General features: G+C 45.1%; 1 protein-coding gene across 1 annotated transcript in view; it reads right to left on the reverse strand.

Annotated features, from left to right (window-relative positions):
- The window catches only part of LOC148511946 (inter-alpha-trypsin inhibitor heavy chain H3-like), a 342,978-nt gene that overhangs the window by 264,559 nt on the left and 54,543 nt on the right, over positions 1-23,876 (reverse strand). Inside the window, exon 3 of the mRNA XM_088482498.1 lies at positions 6,520-6,682. Coding sequence (XP_088338624.1) covers positions 6,520-6,682 — 163 coding nt within the window. The remainder of the gene's footprint in view (positions 1-6,519; positions 6,683-23,876) is intronic.

A 23,876-nucleotide genomic window follows, 5' to 3' on the forward strand; every position in this document is an offset into this window, starting at 1 on the left:
AGTTTATTTTTTACTGTGGGAATCAACACCAGCACTCTGTCCCCAGGATTAAAGACTTGTAACTGGGCATTGCGGTTGTACACCCTCTGCTGTGCCTGTTGGGCCCGTTCCAAGTGCTCTCTCACTATCTACACCACAGCAGCAATTCTTTCCTGAATTTGGGAAACATGCTCAATAACACTTTTATATGGGCTGGACTGCCCCTCTCATGTCTCTTTCGCAATGTCAAGTAATCCTCTTGGGTGTCTCCCGTACAACAAATCAAAAGGTGAAAACCCAGGGGAGGATTGGGGAACCTCTCATATAGCCAATAATAAATAAGGCAACAAGTAATCCCAATCTCTTCCATCTTTGTCCACCACTTTCCTTAACATGTGTTTTAAAATTTTGTTAAACCTCTCCACTAACCCATTGGTCTGGGGGGTTATACACAGAGGTTCTAAGGTGAGCAATTTTAAATAGGCGGCACAACTCTTTCATGATTTTTGACATAAATGGGGTACCTTGGTCAGTCAGGATTTCCTTAGGTATTCACAACCTGCTAAAGACATGGACTAATTCTCTAGCAATGGTTTTTGTTGACGTATTGCGCAATAGTATCACTTCCGGGTACCTGGTAGCGTAATCCATTATCAACAGAATATATAGATGGCCCCGGCATATTTCATTAAAGGTCCAACCAAATCTATAGCTATTCTTTCAAACAGAACCTCAATAATGGGTAATGGGACAAGTGGACTTTTAAAATGTGGCCTTGGAGCATAATGCTGACATTCAGGGCAGGATGCACAATATTCAGATGCCTCTTTATGGACCCCGGGCCAGAAAAACCTCTGTAAAATTTGCTCAGTGGTATTTTCAGTGGTGACCTGCAGTTATGTGACCATGAGCCAGGTCTAACACTGTTCTTCTATATGCCTTGGGAACTACCAATTGTTCCACAATATCTTCCTCTGTCTTAGTCATTTGATACAAAAAATCTTGGCGTACTGCCATGTAAAGATATGATAACCGACTATCAGGGACTACAAGTTTACCATCAATCACTATTACATTCTCCCTAGCTTTTACCAGAGTAGGGTCATTTAACTACTCTATGGCAAATATCTATTTTCTGACTTCAAGATCAGGCAAACAATCAACTGCTTAAATCACATCTTCCATTTCAGTGGAATGTACATCATTAGGTGACCCACTACTGCTCTCAGCATTTTCTGGTTCACCAATCATGCTAGAAAAAGGGAACATTTCAGACTCAGGGTCTGGGTTATTTACTTCTGTAGCAAATCGGCTTTCCCACAATGTGCAGAAGTAGGCAAAGTCTCTCCCCAATATTGCATCATACAAAGCCAGTAACCAGACCCACAGAGTACAGCAGAACCACACTGAATTTCTATGTTCACTTCTGCAGTAACATAATTCCTAGTATCCCCATGTATGCAAGTCACACCAACACCTGTCAGCAGTATAGGCTGGCTGAGAAAAGAAAGACACTCTGTGATTGACATAAGCAGTATCACATTGCATAAGTTCAGAGGCAAGTGAATAATTAGCAGCAATATGGCTCAAACCACCACATCGAAAACATTGTATATTGTTATCAAGTCTTTTACAGGGTAGGAAACTTCCTGGCCCAGCTGTCCTATTTCCAGGTTCCTGTCACAAGCCGCTGTCACGTCCTGGCAGATGGAGATTCTCTGAGGCCAGTTGCTGGGAGACGAAGACGCCATGCTTTCATCTTGTAGATCCTCCCATCTGGCTGTCATCTCTGCAGGGATGGGATTGGTGCATCCTCCTTCTTCTACCTTGCTGGTGTGCTACTCGGGTGGCAGTGATAGCGTTCTACGTGTTTCCTGTTCAGCTGTGAGTCTCCTGTGTCCAGTCGAGGATCCAGTGTCCACGTCTGCTTTGTTTTGATTCCTGCTGTTTGTGTCAACCAGGCCAGTCTCCTGCCGCTTGTGTCCTCTAGGCGGCACGGTCCACATATCAGCTTCCAGCCATTTGTGTCATCCAGGTGGCATGTGCCGTACCTCAGCATTTCGTTTACGCAATCCAGTGAGTTACCGCTTGTGTCAACCCAGCAGCACAAACCGCATCATTGCATCAAGTGCACACAAACCAGTGTACTCCAACTTGTGTCAACCCAGCAGCAAAAGCTGCATCATTGCACCAAGTGCCCACAAACCAGTGTACTGCTACTTGAGTAAACCCGATGGCACAAGCAGCACCATTGCACCAAGTGCCCGCAAACCAGTGTACTGCTACTTGTGTCAACCTGGCGGTAGAAGCCGCATTTCTGCATATCCTGTACTCAACCCAGAGCTGCTTTTTGCCTAAGATTTACCAACCCTCAAGGCTGTTGCACGGCCCAAGGCCACATCCTGTACTCAGCCCAGAGGCTGGTTCTTGCCAAGGCTTATCAGCCCTCAAAGCTGCAACACCACTTCAGCCCTCAAGGCTGCCACACAGCCAAAGGCTGCATCTTATTCACAGCCCAGAGGCTGCTTCTCGCCAAGGCTCATCAGCCCTCAAGGCTGCAACACCTCACCAGCCCTCAAGGCAATTACGGCCACAACTAGATGAGTATTCCAACCTTGCTCTCAGCTGATATTTTAGCCTAAAGGCTGCAAAACAGAATACCATTAAAAAGGGGTACCCCAACCAACCTCCTTACTCAATCCTCCGCTCTGCACAAACCTGAGTCGATTCCCTCCTGGAATCGTTACAGTTCCAAACCCACAGTCTTAAGTTCATTCCACCGCCCAGCACCCTTCTCCCCTGGAAGTCTTACCTGTGATCACGGGAGATCGCCGTTGTGGAATTGGGGCTCAGTGGGGCACACTCAACAGTTCCTCAGTCGCCACATAACTCTCCACCAGTTCAACCAATTGGACTCGTTGGGCGGGATATAATAGAGATAGCCGGAGGTGCGGGATGCAGACTGATCTCGATCGTTTTTTTAAAGTTGCAGTCATTTACAAGGCAAAGCCAGTTTGGCTTTGCCTTGTAAATGACTGCAACTTTAAAAAAACGATCAAGATAAGTCTGCATCCCGCACCTCCGGCAGACTCTATCTCTCTTACATCCCGCCTGTTGGGGTGCGAACAAACACTGTGACTCCCAATCGAGTTAGGAATTCTTATTTTAGTTTATCATAGACTTTAGCATCAGTCAGGCACAAGCCAAAGTATGCTTTTTTGCAGTTCTCCAGACAGAAAGGATGCCACAATACTTGCCCACTGCTCTTTAGGCTAATTCTCTCTCTCGGTTGTTCTTTCAAAGGCTGTAAGATACGCTTCAACATCATCACTCTGGGTCATCTTTTGCAGAAAGTGGCTGGCCCGTATGGAGCAAGTGTTAGTTGGAACATTATTGGAAGCATCTCCAGACCTGGCTACCAGCTGCTGTAGCACCTCTCTTAAGGCCTGGTTGTTCTCCTGTATGGCCACTTGTTGTTGCTTCTGGGTTGCCTCAAAGGCCAACAGTTGCACCCTGGTGGATTCTTGCTGAGCCCTGGTAGCTTCCTGCTGAGCTGCCATAGCCTGGAGCAAGGCCTTAACAATGTCCTTCATGTTATCTTTGGGTGTAGGTTTGAAGCAGAATCTGGTTTCCCTAAGTATCTGCCAACGCCACCTCCATGGATTTCACAGAGCACGAGTTGATATCCAAAACGACAAATTGGTGTCTGTCACTTTAATTTTTAAATGTAGCACTTTACAGCTTATATGAGACTCTCCCAGCTGCAGGCACTAATTAGCCTATTCTCAGGTAAAAGGCTGGAAAAGCCGAACTGGCCTTGTGGATGGAGCCCTCCCTTTACTCTCATATCCACACCCCAAGACACATTATCCAGCTTTTACTCAAAGACCAGCTCTCATCAAGCATATGCACAGACATTGCCTGGGGGTTTTAAAACACATATGGGAAGAATCTGGGACACACATGTATGCCATCCAGTGCTGATATCACAATATACTTTTTGCCCATTATGTTTTTTTGGATCTTTCTGAATAACTGGTTTGGGATTAAATATCCCATACATTTATTTTACAGGTTTTTTATATATTTATAAATATATAAAAATTACTGCTACATCAAAGCTTAGAATTTCTAAATATTTAAAACAAATCTTATACTTTTGCATGAAAATGTGGCAAATAGAAGGTTGGAGCTTAACCTCATGTGCTCATTTCTATTTAAAATGCTCAATATTGACAAATACATAAAATGAAGTGGATGTAAATTATTATTATTTTTTTTTAAAGAATTACCAGCACCTGCCCCGACTTCGCACGGGAGCAATTTTGTCTTGCCACAGCTGCCTGCATCTCATAACAACCTACGCCATGTCACCACAGTCCAATGTATCTCACCACAGCCACCTGCTTCTTACTCCTGCAACCTGCATCTCACAACATCCTCCTGCTTCTCACTACTGCCCCATTCATTTCACCACAGCATCCTGTATTTCATGACAGCCCCTTGCATCTCATCATAGGCCCCTGCTTCTCACTCCTCCTTCTTACCACAGTCTTCTGCATCACACCACAGGGGAAGCACCCGCGCACACAGGGGGGGTTTCCGAGTCTCTGGAAACCCCCCTGTTCGACCCGGCGATCAGCGCTGCTTAACAATTTTTTTTTTTTTTAAGAAATACTGACACTGCCTGGGCTGGCTGTAGGGGGAGCTGCAGTGCGCAAGCCCCTCCCAGCCAGTTCCCAGGCAGGCACCGTGACATCAGCGCCTCTCATGCAGCTGTCAGCGGCGCTCTGTGGACTGCGCCTCCGGAGCTGTTGAGTTCAGCCGGGCCGCAAGATGTAAGTGGCCGCCAAATTGTTCAAGCTGCTGTATGTGTCGGGGGAGCGTCGGGGATCTTGCGGGCGGGCGGGCGGGCGGCAGGGGCTGGGAGTCCGAGTATTTTTTTTTTTAATGGTCGGCACCATTCCAAAAAAAAAATACTCAGACTCCCAGCCCCCGCTGCCCACCCCCCCCCCCCTGGCACTGCCATATTCTACTGCTACTGCTATTCTACTGCAGTGGGGGGGCGGGCAGGCGGGCGGCGGGGGCTGGGAGTCCCAGTATTTTTTTTTTAATGCAGGTGCCATATTATTCTACTGCTGGGGGGGGGGGCATGGTGTGTAGCAGAGAGATGAGAGGTACGGGTGGCGGGGCAGCCTCAGACTCCTGATGATTAACTCCTTGGATGCAGGAAGTAAGTCACTTGTACAGAGGTGTGTGTGCTGCTGTGAGTGACAAGGTGTGTGTGACAGGGTGTGTGTGCTTCTGTGTGTGTGACAGGGTGTGCGTGCTTCTGTGTGTGTGGCTGTGTGTGCTTCTGTGTGTGTGGCTGTGTGTGCTTCTGTGTGTGACGGTGTGTGTGCTTCTGTGTGTTTGACAGGGAGTGTGTGCTGCTGCTATGTGTGACAGGGTGTGTGTGCTGCTGCCGTGTGTGACAGGGTGTGTGCTGCTGCCGTGTGTGGCAGTGTGTGTGCTGCTGCCATGTGTGACATAGTGTGTGTGATGCTGCCGTGTGTGACACAGTGTGTGTGCTGCTGCCGTGTGTGATAGGGTGTGTGCTGCTGCCGTGTGTGACACAGTGTGTGTGCTGCTGTATGTGACAGAGGAAAGAATTAATGGGGAATATTATTGATTTGTTGTTTATGTGCTATAAAAGCCTCTTGCTTGAAGTCCGTTAGCCACTATCTCAGATTATGTGCTGCTGGGGATACAATATATACAGCATATATATATTTGCTTTTTAAAAAGAAAAAAAAATCAACAGTTTGGAAACCCCCCTTTAAAATTCCTGCGTTTGCCCCTGGGAAGGGCAGAAGGATTATGGATGACAGATCTCTCCAGCTGCTGAACATGGTGATTGCACAATGTACCCTATATTTCATGGGCTTCCTGCTGAACTTCCTTGCCGTCGTGCCCCTGTATGAGAACAGTGCTGACTTATATGGGAGGTGCCTCCTGCTCACCAATGGCATGTGGCTGAGCGGGAACATCACACTGGAAAGGGAGCACTTCATGTTAGAGGAGTGTTGGCCAGAGTCCATCTGCAGGTTCAGCATAGGGATAGACATCGGAATCCGATGGTTACTAACTATCGATGTGTATTTTCTGATGGTAGTTTTTTTACCATTTCATGGTGGCAGTCTGATGTTTACCCTCATCATATGGAAATCATTTGAGATGTTCGTTTTCATTAAATGCCTGATAGCTATGCCTCCCCTGGCTCCTTCCTGGTTACTGTGACTGCGTCAGGGCATATTAATAGGTTTCTGGAGGCTGTCTCTCATTCTCTGTCTACCTCAAACCTAATCCTGCTCTGGCCCATACTCCATTCCCTCTCTAGTCTGCTGCTAAGAAACAGGGCACATTGTAAGCTCTGATTGGCTCTCACTGCTGTTTCAACATCCTGGACAGCTACTCCACTTTAGCTTGGTGTAAGATTAGATTTTTTTCTGTGACTGCTTCACTAAAATAAAACACACAGAGATATAGTATATACCATACCTGGAAGTATTTGAAAGGTGCTTTTGGCCGAACTTTGATAAACAGGTCATATTTCCCAAAATGTTGTTTCAGCAGTTCTTCGTAAACCAATTCAAAAATAGCTCCACTTTTTGGTGCCAATATGACTGAAGCAGTAAATGTCTCTTCTCTTTGTCTGCTAGAACTGTGAAAACAATCCGTGATTATTTTCTGATGTCATACTGCAAATGTATATTTAATGTCATGTACTGCATACTGAATTTCAATGTCAGCTCATAGAGATGGTGGATTGTAAAGTGATGCTGTACACTGCCATGTATATTGGAGACATATGTTACCTGAATCCAAAAAATATTACAGAGAAAAGCCTAAAAAATTTTAAAGAAAAAGCTGCAGTAGCACAAAAACTACCAGGAAGAGTGAAACAATCAGTGTCTTCTAAAAAACTGGGCAAAATGTAAATTGACCTGGACCTTCTAAGACAGGAGATCCACCATTAAACAACCTAGAAATGGAGACTAGGTAGCACAGACCATAATACATGTCAACTGTCTGCTGTCCTAGGAAGAGATCCATTATTTGTTTAAAGGAATAAGTCTCCTCCTTAAAATAAATTGACAAAAGTAAAAAGTAAGATCTCCTGAACCATTAAGAAAAATACAAATATTTTTTAAAATAAATATATTTAACTTTATATGGAAGGCTTTGGAATGACTTTTTATTGCAGTATAATCTTATATTTAAGATGAATTGCACCTAAATGGTTCTGCTGTGCTCACAAGAGAGATTTCTGAAAAGGCTGGAGGAGCATATAAACCTGGTGTGCAAGCGAAGGGCAAGTTAGAAGATAGTCAATTAAAAAACTCAGATAGGAAAAAGGGGTTAGTGGTGGGTGCAGTTAAAAATAGAAAACAAAAAGACTAATTGTTCATACTAAGGGGTAAATTTACTAAGAATCGAGTTTGGTCGAGATGACAATCTCGGGTGAGTTTAGACATGTTTTTGATCTCGCAAATTTACTAAAGGCAAAGTCGGGTGAGTTACAGAGAGATTTCTCTCATCTCACTCGCAAAACTCAGGTGAGGTAGCAAACTCGAATCTTATCACCAAGTACTTTTTACCTAAAAAATAAATCTCATAAATTTACCAAGAATCAAGTTGAGAATCTTGGGTGAGATGCCTGCAAACTCTCTGCCAAATTGACGTTTTAAACACTCACCTCTAGATCTGCGAGTTTGGCTGAAACATACACAAATCATTGTTTTTTTGTTTTTTTTAACTTGTTAATTTTTTTTTTAATTATTTTTTAAAAAATTATGTGAGGTCCCCCCCCAAAAGACTAACCAGCCCCGGACTTGTCAGCCTGTCCTGATTCTTAAAATTACAGGGAAAAAAATGTGTAGGGTTCCACTGTAATTTAAGAACCAGCACCAGGCAGCAGGGCCAGAGCTGGTTTTAAATATATGGATACAATTTTTGCGTGAGGTTCACCATATATTTTAAACCAGCGCTGGACCCTTTCTAGGGCTGATGTTGCAGCTGGGGGGCCAGTGAAAGGGCTCCCCTGGCAGTGGCATAAGTCCCCCACTAGAAGGTCCATATATTTAAAACCAGCTCTGGCCCTGCTGACTGTTGCTGGTTCTTAAATTACAGTGGAACCCCACACATTTTTTTCCATGTAATTTTAAGAACCAGGACAGGCTGACAAGTTCCGGGGCTGGTTAGTCTTTTTGGGGGGGATCTCACGTCATTTTTTAAAATAAAATGAAACCCTTTTTTTACAGGTCCGAGCACACAAGCAGCAAGCACATATTCCACTAATATGTGCAGACTGCTAGCTCGGGAGAGATTTCCATAGAGAAAACACTGCAATCTTGGGTGAGTAATCTCATCTTCACTTGCAACTCAGGGGAGAAATCTCAAGTTGCTTCACCATCAAAAAACGTACTTTCAGCACTCACTTCTTAGTAAATTTGCAAAAGAGAAAAAAAAACTCACCCGAGTTTTGCCGATGCAAATCGAGTTTAAAAAAACCAAAACTCAACCAAAAACTCAATTCTTAGTAAATTTACCCCTAATAGTCAAGACTTGCTAATTAGCAAGCAACATTAAAGAGATTGTGTTCTTGGCTGTTGTGGATTTGGTTGATTTGTTGCTGAAAGTTGATCTGCCTGTTAATATTCATAGTTATACATTCTTTTGTAGAAATTATTATAAAGCACCTCGTTAGAGCTCTGCTTACCAGGTTACTGGAGGTACCTGAGGGCAGAGGTGTAGTTTGGAGCCATGGCGCCTGGAGTATGCCTATGAATTTTGCTAAAGTGGATGTGGCCAACACATGAGGCTAATTTTACATTTTTAAAAAATCAGAAATGACCTACAGAGACCGCTTCACATCCATGAAGAGCATTCTGAGTGATCTGGATTATTAGTAGGGGTGAGCGGGTTCGGATTTCTGAAATCCGAACCCCCCCGAGCCCCCCCGATCCGAGTCCGATCCGAATCAGGCTCGACTTTTCCCGCCTGACTCGGATCTGAAATCGAGGCAAAACGTCATCATCCCGCCTTCCGAGTCTCGCGGGTTTTGGATCCTATATAAGGTACCCACGTCGGCGCCATTTTCTCACTCGGCTGTGGACAGTGAAGAGGGAGGGTGGGAGTTAGGGCTGTGTAGTGTAGTGTAGTGTAGTGCTGCTGTTGTCCACTACTTCAAAGTCCATAGGGGCTGGCTGTGTTGTGCTGTGCTGCTGTTGTTAATAGGGGCTGTGTCCACTACTTCAAAGTCCATAGGGGCTGGCTGGACTGTGTTGTGCAGTCAGTTCTCCATAGGGGCTGTGTCCACTCCAAAGTCCTGTGCAGTGTCCCAGTCCTAAAGAGGTGCTGTAGTGTTGTCCAGGGGGTGCTCTGTCCATCAGGGGTGCTCCCCCCAAGTGCTAAAAAAATAATATATTTTCTGTGTTTGTGAATTGTGTGTGCAGTAGCCGCACGGGCATCAACAAAGTAGTGCCAAGCGTGCGCCTGTGTCATAAGTAAAGGGCCGGCTGGCTTGACCGTTAAAGGGTGCTGTAACCCCCGAAAGTACACTCCAGTCCAAACCAAAAAAAAATTATTTTCTGTGTTTGTGAATTGTGTGCGCAGTAGCCGCACGTGCATCAACAAAGTAGTGCCAAGCGTGCGCCTGTGTCATAAGTAAAGGGCCGGCTGGCTTGACCGTTAAGGGTGCTGTAACCCCCGAAAGTACACTCCAGTCCAAACCAAAAAAAATAATTATTTTCTGTGTTTGTGAATTGTGTGCGCAGTAGCCGCACGTGCATCAACAAAGTAGTGCCAAGCGTGCGCCTGTGTCATAAGTAAAGGGCCGGCTGGCTTGACCGTTAAAGGGTGCTGTAACCCCCAAAGTACACACCAGTCCAAACCAAAAAAAAATTTATTTTCTGTGTTTGTGAATTGTGCGCGCAGTAGCCGCACGTGCATCAACAAAGTAGTGCCAAGCGTGCGCCTGTGTCATAAGTAAAGGGCCGGCTGGCTTGACCGTTAAAGGGTGCTGTAACCCCCGAAAGTACACTCCAGTCCAAACCAAAAAAAAAATTATTTTCTGTGTTTGTGAATTGTGTGCGCAGTAGCCGCACGTGCATCAACAAAGTAGTGCCAAGCGTGCGCCTGTGTCATAAGTAAAGGGCCGGCTGGCTTGACCGTTAAAGGGTGCTGTAACCCCCAAAGTACACTCCTGTCCAAACCGAAAAAAAATTATTTTCTGTGTTTGTGAATTGTGTGCGCAGTAGCCGCACGTGCATCAACAAAGTAGTGCCAAGTGTGCGCCTGTGTCATAAGTAAAGGGCCGGCTGGCTTGACCGTTAAAGGGTGCTGTAACCCCCAAAGTACACTCCAGTCCAAACCAAAAAAAAAATTATTTTCTGTGTTTGTGAATTGTGTGCGCAGTAGCCGCACGTGCATCAACAAAGTAGTGCCAAGCGTGCGCCTGTGTCATAAGTAAAGGGCCGGCTGGCTTGACCGTTAAAGGGTGCTGTAACCCCCAAAGTACACTCCTGTCCAAACCGAAAAAAAATTATTTTCTGTGTTTGTGAATTGTGTGCGCAGTAGCCGCACGTGCATCAACAAAGTAGTGTCAAGCGTGCGCCTGTGTCATAAGTAAAGGGCCGGCTGGCTTGACCGTTAAAGGGTTCTGTAACCCCCAAAGTACACTCCAAACCAAAAAAATATATATTTTCTGTGTTTGTGACTTGTGTGCACTGTGGCTGCACGTGCATCAACAAAGGAGCAGCGCCAAGCGTGCGCCTGTGTCCCATAAGTAAAGAGCCGGCTGGCTCATTTCTTAAAGGGTGGTGTAACCCACAAAGTGCACTACTCTCCAGCAAAAATAAAAAAATATTTTCTGTGTTTGTGTGCGCTTTAGCCGCACGTATATATATCAATATAACATAAATGTTGGACCAAACTTTCTCTGATAAAAATAAAATAGGGAAAGATCAAGAACCACTTCCTACTAGTGCTGTTGCTGCTGCTGGGAGTTGTTCATCATCCCAGAGAGGAAGTAGGAACATCACTACTTTTACTAAACAATTGACCCTCCAACAGTCCCTAGCGATGAGGATGAAGTACGACAGCAGTCATCCTGAAGCAAAACGTATAACTGAGGCCTTGACTGCTATGTTGGTGTTAGACGTGCGTTCGGTATCCAACATTAGTGCAGTGGGATTTAGACAATTGATGGAGGTAGTGTGTCCTCGGTTCCAAATCCCGTCTAGATTCCACCTGCATCCTCAAAGCAGCAGCGACAAGCGTGCGTCTGTCTGTTAAAGGGTGGTGACACCCTCAAAGTGTGCTACACAAACAATTAAAATATTGTTCTTTTTTTTTCTGTCTTTGTGAAATGTGTGGGCTGTAGCCGCACCTGCATCCTTAAAGCAGCAGCGACAAGCGTGCGTCTGTCTGTTAAAGGGTGGTGACACTCTCAAAGTGTGCTACACAAACAATTAAAATATTGTTCTTTTTTTTCTGTCTTTGTGAATTGTGTGGGCTGTAGCCGCACTTGCATCCTCAAAGCAGCAGCGACAAGCGTGCGTCTGTCTGTTAAAGGGTGTTGTAACTCTCAAAGTGCTCCAAAAAATCAAAAAAATTTTTTTAATGTGTTTGTGACTTGTGTGCGATGTAGCCACACTTGCATCCTCAAAGCAGCAGCGACAAGCGTGCGTCTGTCTGTTAAAGGGTGGTGACACCCTCAAAGTGTGCTACACAAACAATAAAAATATTCTTCTTCTTTTTTCTGTCTTTGTGAATTGTGTGGGCTGTAGCCGCACCTGCATCCTTAAAGCAGCAGCGACAAGCGTGCGTCTGTCTGTTAAAGGGTGGTGTAACTCACGAAGTGCTCCAAAAAATAAAAAACTATTTTTTTAATGTGTTTGTGACATGTGTGCGATGTAGCCGCACTTGCATCCTCAAAGCAGCAGCGACAAGCGTGCATCTGTCTGTTAAAGGGTGGTGACACCCTCAAAGTGTGCTACACAAACAATAAAAATATTCTTCTTTTTTCTGTCTTTGTGAATTGTGTGGGCTGTAGCCGCACCTGCATCCTTAAAGCAGCAGCGACAAGCGTGCGTCTGTCTGTTAAAGGGTGGTGACACCCTCAAAGTGTGCTACACAAACAATTAAAATATTGTTCTTTTTTCTGTCTTTGTGAATTGTGTGGGCTGTAGCCGCACCTGCATCCTTAAAGCAGCTGCGACAAGCGTGCGTCTGTCTGTTAAAGGGTGGTGACACCCTCAAAGTGTGCTACACAAACAATTAAAATATTGTTCTTTTTTTTTCGGTCTTTGTGAAATGTGTGGGCTGTAGCCGCACCTGCATCCTTAAAGCAGCAGCGACAAGCGTGCGTCTGTCTGTTAAAGGGTGGTGACACCCTCAAAGTGTGCTACACAAACAATAAAAATATTCTTCTTCTTTTATCTGTCTATGTGAATTGTGTGGGCTGTAGCCGCACCTGCATCCTTAAAGCAGCAGCGACAAGCGTGCGTCTGTCTGTTAAAGGGTGGTGACACCCTCAAAGTGTTCTACACAAACAATTAAAATATTGTTCTTTTTTTTCGGTCTTTGTGAAATGTGTGGGCTGTAGCCGCACCTGCATCCTTAAAGCAGCAGCGACAAGCGTGCGTCTGTCTGTTAAAGGGTGGTGTAACTCTCAAAGTGCTCCAAAAAATAAAAAACTATTTTTTTTATGTGTTTGTGACTTGTGTGCGATGTAGCCGCACTTGCATCCTCAAAGCAGCAGCGACAAGCGTGCGTCTGTCTGTTAAAGGGTGGTGACACCCTCAAAGTGTGCTACACAAACAATAAAAATATTCTTCTTTTTTCTGTCTTTGTGAATTGTGTGGGCTGTAGCCGCACCTGCATCCTTAAAGCAGCAGCGACAAGCGTGCGTCTGTCTGTTAAAGGGTGGTGACACCCTCAAAGTGTGCTACACAAACAATTAAAATATTGTTCTTTTTTTTTCGGTCTTTGTGAAATGTGTGGGCTGTAGCCGCACCTGCATCCTTAAAGCAGCAGCGACAAGCGTGCGTCTGTCTGTTAAAGGGTGGTGACACCCTCAAAGTGTGCTACACAAACAATAAAAATATTCTTCTTCTTTTATCTGTCTATGTGAATTGTGTGGGCTGTAGCCGCACCTGCATCCTTAAAGCAGCAGCGACAAGCGTGCGTCTGTCTGTTAAAGGGTGGTGACACCCTCAAAGTGTTCTACACAAACAATTAAAATATTGTTCTTTTTTTTCGGTCTTTGTGAAATGTGTGGGCTGTAGCCGCACCTGCATCCTTAAAGCAGCAGCGACAAGCGTGCGTCTGTCTGTTAAAGGGTGGTGTAACTCTCAAAGTGCTCCAAAAAATAAAAAACTATTTTTTTTATGTGTTTGTGACTTGTGTGCGATGTAGCCGCACTTGCATCCTCAAAGCAGCAGCGACAAGCATGCGTCTGTCTGTTAAAGGGTGGTGACACCCTCAAAGTGTGCTACACAAACAATAAAAATATTCTTCTTTTTTCTGTCTTTGTGAATTGTGTGGGCTGTAGCCGCACCTGCATCCTTAAAGCAGCAGCGACAAGCGTGCGTCTGTCTGTTAAAGGGTGGTGACACCCTCAAAGTGTGCTACACAAACAATTAAAATATTGTTCTTTTTTTTTCGGTCTTTGTGAAATGTGTGGGCTGTAGCCGCACCTGCATCCTTAAAGCAGCAGCGACAAGCGTGCGTCTGTCTGTTAAAGGGTGGTGACACCCTCAAAGTGTGCTACACAAAGAATAAAAATATTCTTCTTTTTTCTGTCTTTGTGAATTGTGTGGGCTGTAGCCGCACTTGCATCCTCAAAGCAGCAGCGACAAGCGTGCGTCTGTCTGTTAGAGGGTGGTGTAACCCTCAAAGTGTGCTCCACAAACAATAAAAATATTCTTTTTTTTTTTCTGTCTTTGTGAATTGTGTGGGCTGTAGCCGCACTTGAATCCTCAAAGCAGCAGCGACAAGCGTGCGTCTGTCTGTTAAAGGATTACATCGGTGACAGCATCCAAGTAGGCATGTCAGACAGTCCGTACCTGTACTGGCAGGAAAAAGAAGCAATTTGGAGGTCCCTGTACAAACTGGCTCTATTTTACCTGAGTTGCCCCCCCTCCAGTGTGTACTCCGAAAGAGTGTTTAGTGCAGCCGGGAACCTTGTTAGCGAAAGGCGTAGGAGGTTGCTTCCACAAAATGTGGAGAAGATGATGTTCATAAAATGAATGATCAACTCTTCCAGGGAGACCAGCCTCCAGAACGTACAGAGGGACCTGTGGTTCCAGCAGGGACGAATTAATACTCTGTGAGGATGAGGATGTACATAACACTGAAGAGGGTGAGGAATCTGTGGATGAGGAGGATGAGGACGACTTCTTGCCTCCGTAGAGCCAGTTTGTGCAGGGACAGATTAATTGCCAGCTTGTTTTGTGGGGGCCCAAACGAACCAATCATTTCAGCCACAGTTGTGTGGCAGACCCTGGCGCTGAAATGATTGGTTTGTTAAAGTGTGCATGTCCTGTTTATACAACATAAGGGTGGGTGGGAGGGCCCAAGGACAATTCCATCTTGCACCTCTTTTTTTTCTTTGCATTATGTACAGTTTGGGGCCTAGTTTTTCAATGCCATCCTGTCTGCCACTGCAGTTTCACGCCTAGATGGGTCACGTGTTTGTGCCGCCCACTCGTGTCGCTTAGCATAGTCATCCAGCTACCTCGGTGCAACCTTTTGGACATAAAAACACTATTGTGAGGTGTGAGGTATTCAGAATAGACTGGAAATGAGTGGAAATTAAGGTTATTGAGGTTAATAATAGCATAGGAGCAGAAAAACCTACAAATTCTGTGATTTTAGCTGTTTTTATGCTTTTTTTCAAAAAAATACAGATCCAAAACACAAAACCCAGAACCCAAAACACGGAAGGGTGGTTTTGGCAAAACCAATCCAGATCCAAAACACGAAGAAAGATCCAGATCCAAAACCAAAACACAAAACACGAAAAGTGGCCGGTGCACACCCCTAATTATTAGAAACCAACCTTACCCAGCTCCTGTCCACCCTGTGCTGCCCTCACCCCATCCCTATCCGCTCTGTGCCAATTGTAACCTGCCCCTCTCCTCACTGTGGTTTTGTTCTTTCAGTTTTACCCCACCCCTCTCCACCCAGGGCACACCCAGTATTACTGTCACCCTTACCCTCTGACCTAGTAGCTAGCTGCCTGCCTCCTGCACCAGGATGCCCAAATTCCCCTTCCTGCTGGCAAGCCCCACCCCACCAGAATCCAGTCATGGATCATCATACTCAACCCACAGTGACAGATTAATGGCGGGTTGGCCAGGACAGTCCCACAGGGGCCCTATGTTGAAGCAAGGCGATTGTTACTATGCAGTCTCCATATTGGCTCCTTTAGGGAGGCTTCATTCCCTAATCAAGAAGGCCTTCTGTACTTCTGCACATGTCTGTACTTCTGCACATGCATGGTGGTGCCATCTTGTCACTGTGTTAGAGCACCACAGACGTGTTCCACTTAGGTTAGTGAGACCCTGCAAAATAGTTAATCCACAGTATTGTTCATTTGCTTGCATTCTGCACTGCTTCCATCATACAGTCACATGTTGGTGGTCTGTATGCTCTGCTCAAGCTCCGCTGCATAGTAAGAGTTTGTTACATGCATAAATGTGAGTACAGCTATACATTCAAGTTACTGCTAAATTAACCACTCCATTAGTTAAGTACTGGACTGTTCAGTGACTTCATGGATTCCAATAGTGTGTACAGTTACTCTGCTATACCATCAGCAACAGTACACATACCCCACACAAATGGGCCACCCACACACAGTGCCAGGACTTCGGTGCCAACCTTGTAACCTACTGTGCCCAGCCTCTGCGTCCAGTCCCTGCACTGTTTTAAGGGTCGTGTCACAGATGTCCACTAATAATGCCATGACGCTGTCACTTCAATTCTGTCCTGCCCTCAGATGAACCATGCTGAACTATGCTGCTCCAAGCCAGTGCCTACCCAGCCAGAATTTATGTGACCAGTAAATGAGCCCAGCCACCAGGAGACCAGCAGCCTGGGTTAGTGGCTGGAACTGGGAAGGGGGGTTGGATGCAAAGGGCTTTTATAAGTAGGAACCCCCACAAATTATTTTCCCCAGGGCCTTCACACAGATTAATCTGGTCTTGGTAACTTACATTGCTCACTACTGTTCAGTGAAGTGTCACCCTTTCTATGCCCATGTCTAGCACTATTTGCATCGGATAAGGACAAATTAAATGAATGTAGCAGTAATGAGAGCACCCCATAGGTGGGTGTGGGAGATGAGCTTATCTGCACCCATAAGTGGGATAAGAGTCACTCACCACTTGTATCACCCCTCTGTCACCTACAAGGTGAAGATGATTTGGGTCCCTAGGGTGAAAGGCAGGGTATGTTCCATATTGAGGAGGACGAGGTGTGCAGCCCGTTCAAGATGGCACCCACATAGCCAGGTGCCCCATTTCTCCCAGAAGTACTCTCTTGGGGTCTCCGCAGTCCCCCATTTACCCAAAAGCCCTGCAATAGATGTAACGTGGAGGAGGTTTCTAGATGGTTAACCCTACCTCTACTTACATTGGCTTTACAAATGATAGAGATGGCTTGACAACTGTTGTCAGGATTTGAGTGAAGATAATTCCACACATAAGAGATGTTTTTTTTGTCTTATGCCTAGGCATGACAATGGCCTTCTACTTATCACGGGCAAGAACTGCTTCCACTGGTGCCTCACTTAGAGAAAAAACATTCTCATCATCAACATCCTTATTAACAGCGTCAGCTGCACAAATATCCCCCCTCATCCTGTGGCACTTCAATAGCAGCCTCAATTTGTATGTCAGCATCTTTACTTGTGCCGCTCAACCCTACATTGGCAAAGGGTGCAGAAATTGTGGAAGGAGGCTTCTCTACGTGTCCTGTATAAGAAAGGTGAGACACACAGCACTCATGGACACCCTTAGACTTTCCTTAGGGATTTGTGACATTTCTGAACACATAGTGCTTATTTTCCTGTTTTCATTTTTTTGACACCTCTTATAGACTCTGGGAAGATCTTGCATCGTCGTTTCACTTTTTTAATAAAAGCAACAACTGTCCACTAACTGCAAGCACCGCACAGATGTTGATTAAGGCAGTGGCCCTTGACCTACTGACTGTTAGTATTAGACTGTAACACTGTATCATTTTCAAAAGATTTTTGAACACACACACAATAACAAGTTTGATTTTTTTTTCTAAAAGCAACAACTGCTGATTGGCCTGTCTGTTGATTGACAGCTAGGCCACTCCCAGCCAATCAGCGTCCAGTTATATTAGCAGCTGCTGATTGGCTAATGGCCCTACAATGCAGGAAACCTTGTGGGTCCTGCCACTTGCGGGGTACAGCTGTATGTATATGCACATACAGCTCTTCAGTGTTCGTTATTGATCGGTATGCCGGTTTGTTATTTTAAATGCCCAGGGAACCTACTGGAGAAGAGAACCATCCTGCACAAAGGGGTAGGTGAGTATCTAATGTAATTTATAATCCAAAGAGTGGGATTCTTATGGAGAAGAGGACCAAACACCGGGGACAAGGTGAGTATAGTGTAAGTGTGAGTATTACAGTTTTAATTTCTACGGTGTCTGTACTGTGTATTTTAATGTTTATTTTATAGGGAGACTAGAGGTACCAATGGGCCTTTAATGCCCCACATGCTGGTATTTGCAGTTCCACAAGTTCCGGCATGTGGGGTAGGCTTGCTGGGACCTCTAATCCCCCTGTAAGAGACAATATTACTTTTACAAAATTAATTAACACTCTTAACCCTGCATTCACAGCTTAGGGAAGCAGAGGATAACCCCGGCTTCAGCCCTGGGGTATCCTGGAGAGGGGGGACCTCTTTATTGGAGGGGTTCTCACTTCCCAGGGATCCCCAGCCTGGGCTGACTAGTGTTTGGTGTGAATAATTTGGCCAAGGCACTCCATGAAGTGTATCCTCCATCTGCAGCATTATACCCCCGCTAGTGGAGCCTTGTGCTGGTTCATTAAATATGGGGGACTCCTATGTATTTTTTACTGTATTAGCTCACAGAGCCCACTGCTTGTTCTTTAAATATGGGGGTTCCTTGTTCATTAAATACGGAGGACCCATTAACATATTTTTTGAGCCACGACCGGCTCAAAGAGCCCAGGACTGGTTATGCTTTTGGGGGGGACCCCACATAGTTTTTTTCTTAACATTTAACGCTTACTTTGCTTTATTACAGTCAGAATAATGCACAGATCACACTGACCTGTGTATGTTTCTGATAAACAAGCAGCTTAGAAGGTAGTCTTTAAAACTTCTATTTTGGACCAAGTTTGCTTAATTTACAACCGTGATTGCAATCACGATTCTTGGAAAATTCCTGAGTTGTATTCCTGTCTATGGAAAGTACTTGTGAGTTTGGCCGATGGTGTATTTATTTCTATTTGTGTTTTAACCTGTGTTTTGCAGAGAGAACCATTATTTCACACCCATGTTTCATTTTAGTAATTTTGCGAATTTCAAAAAATGGACAAACACACCTGAGAATGCAATCACAGACAGACACGAATCTTAGTAAATTTACCCCATAATCTGCAGAACACAAAAGCCCACACTTCAGGAGGTCCCCTCACACACCCCTAATTATTGCCATAATCCCACGTATTTGGCTAAAAAAAAAATGTTACTACCTTAAGGAGCCCAACACAAATGACAGGTTAGTGGAGGATACTTATTTAAAAGAATGAGAGTATTCTGATTGGTCTGGTAAAGGCATGGAAGCTTACTGTCACGGTTCTGGTAGTCTGTAGATCTGGTACTGGTTCCAGAGTTATAACTGAGGAGTGCAGGAAATGGGAAGGCTTCAAGATACCACGACTCATAGTAAAGGCTAGAGACACTAGGAATCACGGACCAGAGCAGGAACCCAAGCCACCGGGCAGCCTCTCACCTAATGGTCCAAGGACCAATCAGGCCAGAGAACTACTTCAGTAACTAGAAGACCTGAACTCAAAACAGTATAGTACTGACAGTCTGGACCTGGGAACCAAGCCAGGAATTGAAGTCTTATGTAACCAGGGAAGAACTAATGAAGCTATATGCCTGGTACAGCTCTGATGCAAGACCTGGACCATAATCCGGAAGGGGAACTCTGGATAGAGAGATACTTCAGGCACACACAGTACTGAACACCCTGAAGCTAAAAGACTGTGACCCGATCATGCCCTCCAGGCCTGGAACCCCAATGCTGACTGTTAGCCCAAGACAAGAGCAGACAGTCCAGGGTAACCAAAATAGCCAACCTAGATTATGCAGTAACTCACTATAGCCACGGAGTACAGTGATACTTGCAACACAGTCCAGATGATGCCCGCACAATGCGGAGTGGAATCCATGCAGGTGATAAAATGTGTGGCAACAGCAGATGGTATGTACCGCAGGTACACTGGCAGAATTGGACTGGAGTTGGAAGCGGTCTGTGTGCAGCGTGGGAGCTGAAGTGCTGATAGATGGTACACAGCGGTAGATGGAATGCAGACAACAATGATCAGTCTCATTGTGGAAGCCATGGTGCTGATAGATGCGGCGTGGAAGCAGCGACATTGAGATACTATACAGCAGAGATGGTAAACAGTCCCGGTGATTATTTGTATGTGGCATGGAAGCCGCAGCGCTGAGAGGCAAACAGCGATGGTACAAGTGGGTAATGGTTGAGTCTCAGCAAGGAGAGTATCCACAGGAGAAAGCTCTGGAAACACAGGAGACACTGAGCCTGGAACGATCCTCAGGAAGGAACACAGTTGTTCAGGCAATGAGTCTTTCCTAGGCCTGAAAATATATAGTAAACAAGTAATTGGTCAGGCTGATCATGTGAGCAGCCAGGTGAGGGGTAATCACTGGGATAGTCTGTTGAAGGTTTTAAACACAGCAATGAATTAAATGTTTAACCCTGTATGGGCGGCTAAGACCACAATTCGTGACAGCACCCCCTCCTTTACGAGTGGTCACTGAACACTTAGGATGGAGTTTAGCCGTATACTTGCGATGAAATTCACTTACGAGAATAGGAGCATGAACTTCTGAAGCTCTGATCCAAGATCTCTCTTCAGGACCATAGCCGTTCCAATCCACTATATAAGTTATTTTTTCAAAATTCCGAGTCCACAATCTCTTTGACTTCATATTCCTCACCTTTTTCCATTTGAACTCCAGGAGATGTCGATTTAGGAGAGTAACATAAATTCAGTACCAGAGGTTTAAGCAGAGAAATATGGAACGAGTTGAGTATTCTGAGTTATGAAGGTAAATGGAGTTGTATGAGACAGAATTGATGACTTGAATGATTGGAAAGGCCCAATAACTCGAGGTGCAAATTTCATGGAAGGTACTCTTAATTGAAGGTAGAGGGTGAATAGCCAGACTCTATGTCCAATTTTTATGCTGGGAATATTTCTGCAATTTATGTCTGCTTGGATTTTGCACCATTTAGAAGTTTTGAGTAAAGCTTCTCTCACACGACACCAAATATTGGAGAATTGTCGAATACTTTGTTCAGAAGCAGGAACTGCACTGGCAGGGAGTGGGTTGAATAACGGAACTGGAGTAGAGTTAGATGATTCGTGGTAGTGATGATTATGTGCAATTCTGCCCATGGGAGTAATTAAAGCCAGTCGTCTTGTGAAGATGATATAAACATTCTCAGAAAGGTCTCCAAATCCTGGTTAATTATCTCTTTGTCCACTGGACTGTGGGTGATTAGCAGAGGAAAAGTTAATTTATTAATTAATTTTATATGGAGAGCTTGACACAAAGACCGAATTGCACACCTGTCACTGTAAGGGAAAAGCCAGGGGGTAGGGTGGTTAGGGAACACTGTAGATGAGCAGAATACTTGAATACTGGAGATGAACGGAACACTTGAACCCTGGAGATTAACTAAATACTTGAACACTGGTCATGAACGTAATACTTGAACTCTGGTGATGAACTAAATACTTAAAAACACTGGTGATGAATGGAATACATGAACACTGGTGATGAACGGAATACTTGAACACTGGAAATTATCTTGAGAATGTAGAGATCCTAGTTGTAGGCTTGCTTAAAAACACAGCAAATGTACTGGGAATTGTTAGGGGTCCAGGTGCTGATTTGCACAGAGAAACACAGAGGAAATGGACACAGGTATGTAATTGGAAAAGCTAGAACTCCAGCTGAAAGCTAACTAGCAATTAGCACGAAAGCTGACACCACAGGAACACAGGGAGGTGATTAGAAAGCTCAGTAGCACACTAAAAGACAACACAGGGATTTGCAAGAACCACTGGAGTTCTGTGAGAGCTGAAGTAACACGCAGGGAAGCTAATATAAGTAGCACTCGTGGTCAGCATGAGGGCTGCAACAACAAACTGTAGATTCTTCTTGGAAAACACCAAAGAGCATAGTAATCACTGGCACAGCGAAGTTGAACAGCAGTTACCTGTTCCTAGAATCAGACTTCAATACCCCTGGGTAGCTGGTCATTGGATCAGAGGATCAGCTGAGTGACCACAGGACTACCATTGGGAGAGACCAGTCAGGTGATATGGACCAACATGACTGTGCCCATGCCGGGACGCCAGAACCAGGACGCACGCACGGAAGCCCTAGCAGACCCCGGGGAGAATACTCAATCACCACTCACCTCCACTCCCAGCGACTGAACACCTAAGCCCAAGAACGCCAGCGCGAAGGTGAGTAGCGGCCAATCCCAGGCCGCATCCTGACAACACCTCGGTCCGACATGATATCTTCTGGACACCCATTAAGACGGAAGATCTTTTTGACAAACTATTCGGCTAAAACAGGAGCAGAAGGAAGACCACGGAGAGGAACAAAATGTGCCATCTTAGAAAATGTGTCTACTATTACCCAAATAGTAGTGTGTCCATCAGAACTGGGTAAGTCTGTAACAAAATCAATAAATATATGGGTTCAAGGTTGATGAGGAATTGGCAATGACTGCAGAACCAGTCGAGAGCTTTTATGTTGGGCACAGATGGCACAGGTGGATATAAATTGCTGGGCATCTTGACGAAGTGAGGGCCACCAATAACTTCTGGAAATGAAGGTATAAGTTTTATGCACCCCAGCATGTGCTGCAAATTTAGTGCAATAAGCCCATTGAAGGAGTTTGCATCTAAGATCTTCTGCAACAATAGTTTTATCAAGAAGTGGAGAATCTGTTGATTTGTTGACTGCTGTGTTGAGAGGATTAATGATGTGTTGGGGTTTAAGGGACATGTAAGTCTCTTCTTCCATTATAGAACGTGACAGAATATCAGCTTTACAATTCTTAGTACCAGGCCGAAAAGTGACTTGTAAATCAAAATGTGAAAAGAATAATGCCCATGTGGCTTGCCCTGGATTCATGCATTGGACAGTTTTCAAATACAATAAGTTCTTGTGATCAGAGAGAACTGTAATAGGGTAGTGGGCTCCCTCAAGGAGATGTCGCCATTCTTCTAAAGCGAGTTTGATAGCTAGCAACTCTTGATCACCTATGGCATAATTCCGTTCAGCTCGGAGGAATTTCCGAGAAAAGAATCCACAGGGGTGACATAGATCATCATACTTTTGTGATAGAACTGCTCCAACTCCGACAGAGGAGGCATCCACTTCCAGTAGGAACAGGCTGTCAATCTCTGGTTATCTCAGAATAGGAGCTGAAATAAAAGCTTGTTTGAGTTATTGAAAGGCTAGCTGTGCCTCTATGGGCCATTTGGCTGGTTTGGCACTTTTACAGGTTAGTGTAGTGATGGGTGCAACCACAGTGGAATAACCTCAAATTAATTTCCAGTAATAATTGGTACAGGATAATTAAAATAGTCAACCTAGATTATGCAGTAGAGTGTGATGATACTTGCAACACAGTCCAGATGATGCCCACACAATGCAGAGTAGAATCCACGCAGGTGATAAGATGTGTGGCAACCGCAGGTACACTGGCAGAGCTGTAGTTAGAAGCGGTCTGTGTGCAGCATGGGTGCCACAGCACTGACAGATGGTGCACACCAGTAAATGGAATGCAGACAACGATGATTAGTCTGTATGCGGTGTGGTAGCCGCGGCGTTAAGAGATGATGCACAGCAGTAGATGGAATGCAGACAACAACAAGCAGTCTGTGTGCGGCGTGGAAGCTGTGTCGCTGAGATGGTATACAGCAGCGATGGTAAACAGTCCCGGTGGTTATCTGTATGCGGCATGGAGGCCGCAGTGCTGAGAGGCAAACAGCGATGGTACAAGTGCGTAACGGTTGAGTCTCAGCAAGGAGAGTATCCACAGGAGAAAGCTCTGGAAACACAGGAGACACTGAGCCTGGAACGATCCTCAGGAAGGAACACGGCCTGATTCAGACCCGGACGCTATTTGCGGACGGTCGTTCCAAAAAAGGGGCCGGCTATTTAAATTGAGTGCTCGCTCTTTGCAGTTTGTTGATGCCTCTGTGTCTGAGCGAGCGAAAGAAAAATGTGCTCGCTATTTTGTGAAGATGCCCCTTTGCCGTTCGCATCACACGTCATCTCCAGTATTTATTAGATTAATCGGGTACATCGAAAGTGCTCGCAGTGCTTGTGGTAGCTTTTTCCTACCGCTATCACTGCGAGCAGTTCAGGCTAAAAGACAACCAAGTGACGTGGTCGATGACGCTCCTTTACTAATTTTGCACTCCCATTAAACGCCCTTTTGACCGTTAGGCACGCCTGCGTTCGGATCTCCACTCTCCCGTTTTCAAGCACCTT

Source organism: Taudactylus pleione, unplaced genomic scaffold (genome assembly GCF_031769625.1).
Source record: "Taudactylus pleione unplaced genomic scaffold, aTauple2 ptg000289l, whole genome shotgun sequence".
NCBI lineage: Eukaryota > Metazoa > Chordata > Amphibia > Anura > Myobatrachidae > Taudactylus > Taudactylus pleione.